General features: G+C 42.1%; 1 protein-coding gene across 1 annotated transcript in view; it reads left to right on the forward strand.

The window, feature by feature from the left end:
* KALRN (kalirin RhoGEF kinase) overlaps nucleotides 1-12,355 on the forward strand; it is a 1,074,930-nt gene that overhangs the window by 601,314 nt on the left and 461,261 nt on the right. The window contains exon 11 of the mRNA XM_042782122.1: nucleotides 6,030-6,221. Within this exon, the coding sequence (XP_042638056.1) occupies nucleotides 6,030-6,221 (192 nt within the window). The remainder of the gene's footprint in view (nucleotides 1-6,029; nucleotides 6,222-12,355) is intronic.

Below are 12,355 nucleotides of genomic sequence, written 5' to 3' on the forward strand. Positions count from 1 at the left end.
ATTGCTGGATCAAATGGTATTTCTAATTCCAACTTTTTAAGGAATCACCATACTGCTTTCCACAGTAGTGGTATCACTTGACAGTTTCACCAGCAGTATAGGAAAGTCCTAATCTCTCCACATCCTTGCAGCATTTGTCTTGCTGAACTTTGCTATTAGTGCTGGGGGCAGATGGTATCTCCTTGTTGTTTTGATTTGCATATCTCTGATGGCTAATGATTGTGAGCATTTATTTATGTGTTTGTTGGCTGCCTGAATATCTTCTTTGTTGAAGTGCCTATCCATGTCTTCTGCCCATTTTTTAATTGGATTGTTTGTCTTTTTGTTGTTGAGCTGTTAGAGTTTTCTATAAACTTTAGAGAGAAGTCCCTTGTCAGATACATCGTTGCTGAATATTTTTTCCCAGTCTGTAGGTTCTCTTTTGACTCTTTTGGAGAAGTCTTTGGAAGCACATAAAAGTTTATTTTTTAGCAGGTCCCATACATCTAGTTTATTATCTTCAGCTGTTTGTGCATTTTGGGTTATGCTTGACAGTCTATTTATGCCATATATTGTTGTTCTTGTGTGCCGTCGAGTCGGCCTTGACTCATAGCAGCCCCTTCTTGGGTTTCCAAGACAGTATCACTACAGTAGTAGATTACCCAACCTTCCTTCCAAGGAGTGGCTGGTGGGTTTGAACTGCCAGCCTTCTGGTTACCAGTCAAGTGCCTTAGGCACCATGCTACCAGAGCTCCTATTAGGGCCCCTAAATTTGCCTCTATGTAAAACTTGCCCCCTACAAAACTTTATAGTTTTAGGTTTCACATTTAAGTCTTTGATTCATCAGGAGGTAGTTTTTGTGTAGGGTGTGAGGTATGGATCTTGTTACATTTTTCTGCAAATGGATATCCAGTTTTGCCAGCACTATTTATTAAAGACACCACCTCTTCCTCATGTAATGGATTTCAGCCCTGTCAATAATCAGCTGACCATACGTTGATGGATTTATTTCTGGGTTCTCAATTCTGTTCTACTGGTCTATGTGTCTGTCATTGTACCAACACCAGGCTGTTTTGACTACTGTGCCTGTATAGTAGGTTTTGAGATCAGGGAGTGTGAGACCTCCTACTTTGTTCTTCCTCTTTAATAGTGCTTTGCTTATCTGAGGTCTCTTTCCTTTTCATATAAAATTAGTGATTGGTTTTTCCATATCCTTAAAGAATGTTGATGGGATCTGGATTGGGATTGTATTGAATATATCGATTTGCTTTGGGTAGTATTGACATTTTCACAATAGTCAATCTTTCTATCTATGAGCATGGTGTGTTCTTCTATTTATGTAGATCTCTTATGGTTTCTTTTTTTCTTTTTTAATTTTATTGTGATTTGGGTGAAAGTTTGCAGAGCAAATTCATGTTCCATACAGCAGTTCACATATACTTTGTCTCATGACATTGACTGCAATCTACCACAATGCAACCGCTCTTCTCCCACTTTCTCCCCATAGCCACCTCTTCCCTGTATCCTGCCCTCCCATGACCTCCTGCCACATGAGCTGTCTTCCTGTGCATACACAGCCCTTCCCTCTTATGGTTTCTTGAAGTAGTGTTTTGTAGTTTTCTTCATACAGGTCTTTTGTGTCCCTGGTGAGATTTATTCCCAAGTATTTTATTTTTTTGGTAGCTATTATACATGGTATTGATTGCCTTATTTCCTTTTCAGCAATCTCTTTGCTGGTGTGGAGGAATCCAACTTATTTTTGCATGCTGATCTTGTATCCCACCACTATGCTAAATCTCTCAGTTCTAATAGTTTTTTTTTTTTTTTTTTTTTTTTTTCTGAGTCTATGTATAGGATCATATCATCTGCAAATAGGGGTAGTTTTACTTCTTCCTTACCAATTTGGATGCCTTTGAGTTCCCTTTCTTGCCTTATTGCCATGGCTAGGTCTTCCAATACAATGCTGAATAGAAATGATAATAGAGGGCATCCTTGTCTGGTTCCCCATTTGCAAGGGAAATGGTTTCAGTCTCTCTCCATTGAGAATAACGTTGGCTGTTGGTTTTGCATATACTGCCCATCTCTTAATAATGACTGCTTTGGAGGTCATCCTCATCCCCAAAGATGAGGAAGCCAAAGCCAAAGATGCTTACTCTGTATTTCCAAGGGAAGTGACTCTTGACCCCATAAGTGTTTTTATTCACCATCTCACCAAACCTTTGCCTTCAAAAAGCATTTTCCCTGCCTCTCTCCTTGAGCCCAGGAGCTGAAGCCTTGCAGTTTCTCACTGAGGCAAAAGCAAAAGCAAAATAAATAAATAAATAATGATGGGCCAAGACTGCAGCAGGAGAGGTTGAAGTTATATTTAAGGACTAAATTATCTAGGGCATTTTACCTAATTGACATAGAAATATGAGGGCAGGGAGTTGGTAAGAACAGGAGCTGCAGTCGTCTTTGTGGGCCAAAGCTCTGACTCAGAGGTTATGGCTACCACAGGTTCTGCCTAAAAGTCCCAAAGCCAACAATTTAATTTCCTGGTACTCAAACCCCATTTATGGCAGATCATTTGTAAAATGTTGATGTAAGGAGTCAAGTCCAAGGCAAGGGTCAGGAGGGGAAGAAACCACAGAATGCTCAGGGAACGGTACTGAGTGAGACCAGATTCTGGCCCTGGGGCAGAGGCTATTGTTGATTTGATCAGAAGGTAAGCAGAAACCTGCTGTGATCCTTGTCCCCAGCTGGAGTAGTGACAGGCATACTTTGGTAATACAATGGAAGGTCTTATACCAGGTAGCTGAAGAGGACTAAGGGTTGAGTATTAGGATTGGTAGATATCATGGACTGAATTGTGTCCTCCAGAAATATGTGTTGTAAATCCTAACCTCTGGTAGCATAGTGCCTAAGGCACTTGACTGATAACCAGAAGGTTGATGGTTCAAATCCACCAGCCACTCCTCGGAAGGAAGGTTGGGCAATCTACTTCCTTAGTGATACCACCTCAGAAACCCAAGGAGAGATGGCTATGAGTCGCATCTGACTCAACGGCAAACAACAACAACATACTTATGGACAGGAGCCCTGGTAGCACAACGGTTAAAGTGAATGGCTGCTAACCCAAAGGTTAGAAGTTCAAACCAACCAGCTGCTGCACAGGAGAAAGATGTGGAAGTCTGTTTCTGTAAAGATTTACAGCCTTGGAAACCCTATGGGTTAGTTCTACTCTGTCTTGTAGAGTTTCTCTGAGTCTGAATTAATTAGACAGTGACAGGTTTGGTTTTTGTTTTGTTTTGTTTTTTTAAGACTATGAGAAAATAAATTTCTGTTGTGAAAGCCACCTTCTTGTGGTATTTCTGATACAGCAGCACTAAGAAATTAAGACAGTGGGATTGATTTGTTATTTAATTTATTAATTCATTCACTAAATATTTATAGACCCTCACTTTATGCTAAGCAGTAAGAGAATGAGGTGAAAGATATTATGTGCCCCTAAGTGGGCAAGAAAGGCATTCTGGTGTGGTTAAAGCATTGGGCTGCTAAGCAAAAGGTTAGTGGTTTGAACCCATCAGCCACTCCATGGGAGAGAGATGAGGCAGTTTGCTTCCACAAAGATTTATAGCCTTGAAAGCCCTATGGTGCAGTTCTACTCTGTCCTGTAGAGTTGCTATGAGTTGGAACCAACTCAGTGGCAGTGAGTAAGAAAGACAAACATTTGCATTAGAATGTGGGAAGTACTATGGAGAAGGTCAGCACTGACCACTGGAAGCTTAAAAGAGGGCACCTAAGCCAACATTGGGAAAGAAGTGGTAGAATGGACTTCCAGGAGGTAGTGATACCTGGGCTGGATCTTAAAGGTTGAGTAAAAATCGGTCAAGTAGAAAAATGAAAAGGGAATCCCACGCAGAAGGGGGGGTGTGTGCAAAGGCAATTTACAGTACAATAAAATGCAAAGAATTTCTTACTTTACATTCTGTAGGGGAGTGACCAAAGTTGAAGCTAAAGAGAAAAAAAAAAAAAAAAAACAGGAGTCAGATGAAGAAGAGTCTTACATGCTATGCTAAGTAGTTTTACCCCAAATGCAGTAGGCACTTCAGTTATGATTTTTATTTGCCTTGTATAGGTCCCAAACTTATCTTGCAGGCAAGCTTAATCTGACTTTGCTCCAAATTTTTATGGATTGGCTTGTTGTTGTTGTTGCGTGCCATTGAGTCTATTCCAACTCATAGCAACCCTATAGGACAGAGTAGAACTGCCCCATAAGGTTTTCAAGGGTATAAATCTTTACAGAAATAGACTGTATATCTTTGTCCTGCAGAGCAGTTGGTAAGTTCAAACCACCATCCTTCTGGTTAGCAGCTAAGTGCTTTAACCACTGTGCCACCAGTGCTCCTTATTTATTGGCTAGAAAATATAAACTCACAACTTCTGAGTTCTTTAGAGTTTCCTGACAGCCCCTAGGGCTTAAAGTGGAAAAATACAGGAATTCCTGAAGAAACTCTCCCATCCGCTATGAGTACATTTATTAGAAATTGTGAGTAACCCCATGAAAGCCTACCTCAACCTGGCTCCTAGCCCCGCAGGTCTCCTCTGCCTGTCATTCCCTGCACTTTCATATGACTCTTTATGACTTCTTTAATTTGCTTTCCAGAATTGGCATGCTCTTCTTTAACTCTGTGGCAAAGCCTTTTTCCACACTGATCTATTTTCCACACTGATTTATTTTTCCATGAACTTCCCAGGTAAGGCCCGGGATTTTCCTCCTTTTCAGTCTCCCATCACTACCACCTCACCTCCTCAGCATTGGGATAGTGCTTGCCTTGAGTAGTTGCTTTTCAGACAGCATTTCTTGAGGATCTGTGGGGCCTCTTTGGAGTTCTAAAAGCCATGACAAGTGTTACTGAAAGCCTGTTAATCTCTAGGCTGTATGCCAGTACGGTCAAGAGATTGAACCCTAAAAGGTTTAATTTCAGGTCTTCAGGTGAGTCCAGAAGATTCAGTGGAGATCTGGAGGCCACTTCTCCACAGGCAAAGTGAAGCACAATAAAGTCATTGCTCCTAAGTCCATTTCAGTCTTGCACCTTTTTTTATGTTTTATACTGACTGCTGCTCCTACCAGCCTCATGTTGTCAAAGTACTTGTTTACCACTTTATAGGACATTGTGCAGACTCCAGGGGGATATTAAGAGATATAATGTACATCTGAGTCATCAGCTCTAAGTCAGGATACATCAGATGTTTTTAAGGGGAGTCTGTGGAGGAAAAGTTGTGTACATGGCATGTAATGTCATAACTGTGATAAAGGCAGTGACTCCCATTCTTAAGAATAATAATTACAAGTTGGTGCCTTTTAAAATACTCTGGAGAATACCATGGAGTGAGCACACACATATGTGTGTGTGCATACCTCTGTAGTTGTTTATGATAAATAAAATCACTGGACTCCACCTCAGCTGTTCTAGAAGAGTAAGCCTTTGCTAGGTGTACAGGGAATAGCCTGCATCTCCTCACTCTGGCTGTGGCCATTTCCTTCTTTCAGCTCCCCAAAGTTGCTGACCCCTATCCCTCCAAAGAGATAGCACTGTTCCGAAAGATAAACACCAGTAGTTACAAGGAAGTTGGGGAAAAAAACAGAAAGCAAGCCTCCAGTTACTGCTTTCCTGGTGTTTTCATTTAGGAACAGTCTTCGTGGATGAGGTGGTTCTGATTCTGGCCATCACAGCCAGAGATGTGATGGCAGTAATTGTTATGGAGAGGGAAGGGGTATGAGGTGCTCACATGTTCCCCCCAGTCTTCTTTCCGGGGATGCTCCACCTCTGAGAAATCCCAGGGTGAGGAACCTGGCTGGTGCCCACTTGTGCCGAGCAACCAGGCACACTGCTAGTTGCTGAGAGAAGTGAGCGCCACACACAGCTCCTCTGTGCCAGAGCAGGGAGCTGTCGGCTCAGCGCCTACTCTTCTCTGCACTGGCTCTGGGAGCCCCTCGTGGGCTGGGGGAAGGCACAAAGCTCATTTCGTGACTGCAAGTTGACTTTCCCTCGCTGTTGTTCTGGCAGAATACGTACACCAACGCGGACAAGCTCCTTGAAGCAGCAGAGCAGTTGGCTCAGACAGGGGAATGTGACCCAGAGGAGATTTACAAAGCAGCCCGACACCTGGAGGTGCGAATCCAAGACTTTGTGCGCAGGGTGGAGCAGCGCAAGCTTCTCTTGGACATGTCCGTCTCCTTCCACACACACACCAAAGAGGTAAGGGGATATTCACAGGAAAGGGGATTCACCTGAATTGATTTGTTCTGGCATGGCTTGGGCTCATATCCTTGTAAAATGGCCCCCAAGTTATGCCCAGGATCTGGGGTGTTAGTAGCCTTCTAAGGCTGATACTAAAATCTTGTTTCTGATAACCTATACTTAGATCTCAACCAAAATGAGAGGAATTTTTTCCCCAGCTCTAATGAGGAAGAGAGGCCATGGAAACAGGTTTTTGGTGTTTTTTTGTTCTGTTTCAGGGGTGGTGTGGTTACTATCAGAGTGTTCAGTCTGCACTGGAGAATTTTGGGAACCCCAGGCAAAGAAATAGGCACTGCAAGAGGAAAGTAAGATGACCAGAAATTCTCCCCACCCCATGCCCAGTTTCCTTTGGTCGCTGATTCTTGTCAGAAATCGGAGACTCGTAGAACTTTGATCATCTTTGCTGCCAGCAAAGAACGTACAGAAATTGCAAATGTGGTCTGTGTTTTCACTTTTTTTTTTTTTTTTTAAGCAAGGGATTTAATCTGTTTAATGAGGTCTGCCCCATGGTGATATGAAAGTGACTAGGTCCTCACCTGGCCTAACTGTGTAGTGACTGACCATGAAGGAAGGAGGACTGAGGAGTTCTCCACATAGGAGGAAGCTGCCAGGGTTAAATCGAAGACTGAATCGTCCACTAAGTGGAGGAAAGAAAGGGGAGGGAGGATTATGTCAGTCTGTTGGCAGGACAGGGGAACCCAAAGGGAGAAGGAGGGTTCCAAACCTGTGATTGCCTTCCATTTGTGATTAACATGGGGTACTCTGAAAGTAAGTAGCCAGTGAGAAGGCACATTTAACATCTCCTGTAATAACATCCTTGGCAGGTGAACTCATTAGGTGTATGCATGCTTGTTTGTGTTTCCCCAGGGATTCGTTTTAATGGAGTATTAATTAAAGTTTGATTGCTATTCAGGGGAAAAAAAAATTAACCCTACTTAATTAAGTTGATTTTTTAATATTTGAAATGCATTTAGAAGCTGGGTTGTTAATACTTCACAGGCTTTTCTGATAGTTCATGGGAATGAATGCAAATCATTGCAGCACCTATCAGAGGAAAACATGAAAAGATAATGTTTTCTAAACTGAGATTCCCCAGGCAGATGAAGGGCTGGCCTGCCAGGCGAACTCCCTGCAGCTGGTTCTGCTTCCTCTCAGCGGGACCCATAGCCACTCTCTGATGAGTGTCTCCAAAGCAAGGAGATTAGCTTAATCCAGTTTTTCCTGCCTGGTTGTCTGTTTCTATCTGGCTCATCTGCTTCTTAATGATGGTCCCCAACACCAAAGGCACGTGTGTATACTCCCTTTTAATTATGAGCCTATGGGTGGGTGATGGAACATGAATGAAGAGGAATCACACTCCTTGTCAGGGCTATAGAGGTGCTGGCTGCATGGGGTGTTGGTGGCCAGGGTCAGTTTCCATGCAAGTGGCTTTTGGTTCTGACTTCAGCTTCCTGCAGTCATCTTATCTGAGTTGTGAGGGGTGGGATGGGAAGAGAGGGGGCACAGCTTTATTTCCCCTTTAGGAGATTTCAGGTCCCTCTGCCACTGCTAAAAGAGTGACCAAGGCTTTCAGGAGCCCTTCCTACCTACATCTCCCACCTCCACACAAAGCTGGAAGGCTGGGAATCTAGCCCAGATTCTGCCACAAAGAGCCATGTGAGCTCATGCAAATCACTAGGTCCCTGGTCCTGGGCACCTTCATCTATAAAATTGTGTATTGACCTAAGGCTCCTTAGAGTTCTAATGTGAATCCAAAGATTTATTTCTTTTTCTTTTCCTTGATAGCTTCCTCATCTGATGATGACAGTAATAATTCACAATAATAGTAAAGAAGCCTGATGTAGTATAGGTGATTTACCTAGCCTACTGGTTAGCTGACTGCAAGCATTTAATGTGTGTTGTTGTTGTTATACATTGTTGTTGTTGTTGTTATGTGCCGTCGAGTCGGCCCCGACTCATAGCGACCCCTCCTTGGGTTTCCGAGGCAGTATCACTACGGAAGTAGGATTGCCCAACCTTCCTTCCGAGGAGTGGCTGGTGGGTTTGAACCGCCAGCCGTCTGGTTAGCAGGCAAGTGTCTTAGCCACTATGCTACCAGAGCTCCCATTACTGGGATACATTAGGGATGTATAATGGGTATACATTAGGTACCCATTACTTGGGAGCTCTGGTAGTGTAGTGCCTAAGGCACTTGACTGCTAACCAGAAGGCTGGCGGTTCAAACCCACCAGCCACTCCTCAGAAGGAAGGTTGGGCAATCTACTTCCATAGTGATACTGCCTCGGAAACCCAAGGATGGGTTGCTATGAGTCGGGTCCGGCTCAACAGCACATAACAACAACTCGTTACTTGTCAGACACCTACATATATCAGTTCATGTAATTCTCATGATCATCATCTAATGTAGATTGTCTTAAACATAGAAACTAAAGCTCAGAAAATAACTTGTCTAAGGTTACAGAGCTGCTCATTATTTCGGCTAAGATTTTACCTATCTGCCTAAATGATACACTCATTTTTTAACTGCTACCCTATCCTGTCCCCCAGTTTTCCTCTTGTATCTCTTCCTCTCTCTGCTCTTCTTCCTTTATCTTCTTTTTCCTATTTACATTTTAAATCCCAAAGCAGGAAGATGAGCAAGGTAGATCTAGGCTGAGAAATGTAAATGCTAAGTATTGCCAGAGTTGGGCGTGTGGAAGACAGGACTAGCCAAGGCTGAAGTTACTAACCATGGTTTTCCCAGATATTTCTCAAACTTTGCTAAGCTTCATCCTTCAGTGATCTGAGACTTGCTTCCCCACTGGCACTTGGCCTATAAAATCACATTTATATGAGATTGTGGTAAAAGAAGTAGTGTGATACTCCAAAACCAAATTCATGGCCATCAAGTCATTTCTAACTCATAGTGACACCCATTGGGTTTCCAAGACTAAATCTTTACAGAAGCAGACTCCCTCATCTTTCTTCTGTGGAGCAGCTGGTGGGTTTGAACCACAGACCTTTTGGCCAGCAGACAAATGCCTTAGCCACTACACCACCTTAGTGTGATACTAGGGCCAGGCAAAGAGAAAGAAAAGAGAACTAACATTTATTTAGTACCTACTATGTGCTAGGTGCTCTGGTAGCACAGTGCCTAAGGTGTTTGACTGCTAAACAGAAAGCTAGCAGTTCAAAACCACAGTCAGTCCTTGGAAGGAAGATTGGGCAATCTACTTCCATAGTGATACCGCCTCAGAAACCCAAGGAGGGGTCGCTATGAGTCGCGTTTGACTCAACGGCAGTGAGTTTGATACATGCTAGGCTATACACGTTTGTGTCTGTGTGTATGTGTGTGCGCCCATGTGTGTATGATCAGTAGCATGAGAATTGTGATTTTTAAGTCCTATTTTACAGACGGAAAAAGCAGAAAAATTAACAACTTACCCAGAGTCTTACAACTACAACAAAACAACGCACTGCTGTCGAGTCGGATCTGGTGAATGTAAGAATTGATCCTGGTTCTGATTCTAGAACTCATGCTTTTTCTCCTATGTCACACAGACTGTCATCTGAAGGCCAGTAAATAAACACTTACAGGATTTTTTTCTCATCAGGGAATTTATTAGAACAGGAGGCTGTCAGGAAATAGCGTAGCCTCTTTCCCTGGAATCCCAAAATATGAGAGGGAAATGAGAAGCAGTCCTGCCTGGATGCAAAGGGCTGTATAGATGTGATATCTTTGTAATCAAGAGAATAGCTTTCAGATCAGCCAGATTCTGACCTTTTGCAGGGTGGAAAGAAAAGCATGATTTTCAGTGACTGCCAGGGAGGAGCTGTTCACAGTGGCCATCCGGAAGGACTTAAAATATAAATGTTCCTCTTAGTCACCTTTCCACTCCCAAACAGTCTAGCTGTGGTTCCCTTTAAATGTTTGCAAGGCAAGATAGAGAAGACATGTGTATGCATGTGTGCATGTACATGTGTGTATGCATGTACACATGTATATATAGGTACATGCATACATGCCCACACACATTAAATATAGAAAGGTCTGGCATGCCTGGGAGGTTTTATTCCCAAATCTTCATTAGGCATGCCATGTACCTTTGGGAAGCTTACTTGATCTCTCTTATACTTTGTAATGCTTATGATGATAATTATTACAATACTGAGTAGTATAGTAGTAACACCTATTTTTTCCCAGTAGAAAGCTCCTTCTCAAATTGATCCTTAGAACAGCTCTAAAGTAGACTTAGTAAAGAATTTGAAGAGTCAGGCATCATTTTTCCTTAAAATTCTTCCCTGGGGCTTCTAACTTCTCACCCCAGACTATACTGGTGTACTAGGTTCCTACCTCCATTTGTGGTGCCCACATCATGCTAAACTATGATCATCTCTTCCACACAAAATTGAGAGTACTTACATATAGAGTACACATGTGAATGTAGACATATGGATGTATGTACCTGCCATTGTATCTGATGCATAGAAATGCTGGATAAATATTGAATGAATGGGTTTGCTTTATAGTGGGAAGCTAGCCATTCTAGTTTGACTTGAGCTTGGTAGACAATGTAAATAAAGGTGCCTGGGATGGGGTATCTGAATTGCATGTTGGAGTATTCCCCTAGCTCTGTGTAACAGATAGAAATGTATTACTAGGTGGCCAGAAGTGAACATCCTTGAATGGACTAATGAAGAATCTCCTGTAGTTTGGTCTTTCCATACTATGTTTAACACCTCTCAAGGCTTACCACCTTTCAAACTTTGCTAAGTATGGATCCTACTTGATGCTGGGCCATTAGTCTTGGTTCCTTCTTCTTGAATGTCCATGCAAACTTCTGGCTTTTTACTCAAAACTAGAGGAACAGCCAAGTCTAACAGTCTACAAGTCTGTTAGGGAATTTAGAGTTGCTGTGGTGTTTCCCTTTGTACGGTGAATGAAAGTAAGTGAGTAAAGGGTGATCTCTTCAGCTTGGTTAAATTGGCCTTGCATAGTATTGGAGCTGCTGATAAATATTATCCTAGAGCCTCTCTAGAGAGCCCTAGTACTGCAGTGGTTAAAACGCTTGGCTGCTAACCAAAAGGTCAGCATTTTGAACCTACCAGCTGCTCCATGGAAGAAAAATGAGGCAGCCTGCTCTATGAAGATTATAGCCTTGGAAACTCTATGGAGTAGTTCTACTCTGTCCTGTAGTGTCAATATGAGTCAGAATTGACTTGACAGCAGTCGGTTTGATTTTGGTTTGGTTTTGAGCTTTCCTGAAAGCCTAGTTACGGCTAACTCCTTGCTCCTTCTTTCCTTTTTCCTTTCCTCTCTTCTTTCTTGCCTACCTACAATCATTTGCTGAAATTTTGCATTAGTGCCAATGTGTAATAGAATGTCATTGTAGGATGTGGCTTTGATGAAATGAAAGGCGTCTTTCTAGGAGATTCCTGAGAATGAGCTGGATATCCATCTCCATAAATTATTTAACCTAGACTTCTTGTGACTCCCCAGGCTGACATTTATAATTTTACTTTTCTTTACTTCTTACATCAAAAGGTTTACTCAAGTTAGGATCAGAGGGAAACAGAAAGGAGATACGAAAAAAGACATCTCCCAGGCTAATTTCTTCTGAAGATTAAAGTGTCTTTGTAATTCTGTTGGCCCTGCTTTGTGGGAGAATTCTTGGGACCCTTGGAATTGGAAGAGTTAAAACCTTCTAACCATTTCATTGCAGTTATTCATAATCTTGAAAAATTAGAGGCCATCTAAATGTTTGACATTGGGTGATTCATTAAAGAAGTCACAGTGCATCTATATAATGAAATATTATACAGCCATTATAAATCACACTGTCAAAGATCATTAATGGGATGAGGAAGGGCTCGTGGTCTAATAGGTTAAAGAAAAAACTGTATATCCAGCATGACCACAGTTTTGATCATACATATGTAGAATAAAGATTAGAAGGAAGTATACCAAGAAGAAAGAATATTATGGGTGATTTTTTTTTTTTTTAATTTTATTTGGATTTGGGTGAAGATTTACAGAGTAAATTCACTTTTCATACAGCAGTTCACATATACTTTGTCTCATGTCATTGACCAAAATTTACAATGCAACAGCT

Source organism: Orycteropus afer, unplaced genomic scaffold, assembly GCF_000298275.1.
Source record: "Orycteropus afer afer isolate SDZICR_OR568_19922 unplaced genomic scaffold, OryAfe1.0 scaffold00245, whole genome shotgun sequence".
Taxonomy (NCBI): domain Eukaryota; kingdom Metazoa; phylum Chordata; class Mammalia; order Tubulidentata; family Orycteropodidae; genus Orycteropus; species Orycteropus afer.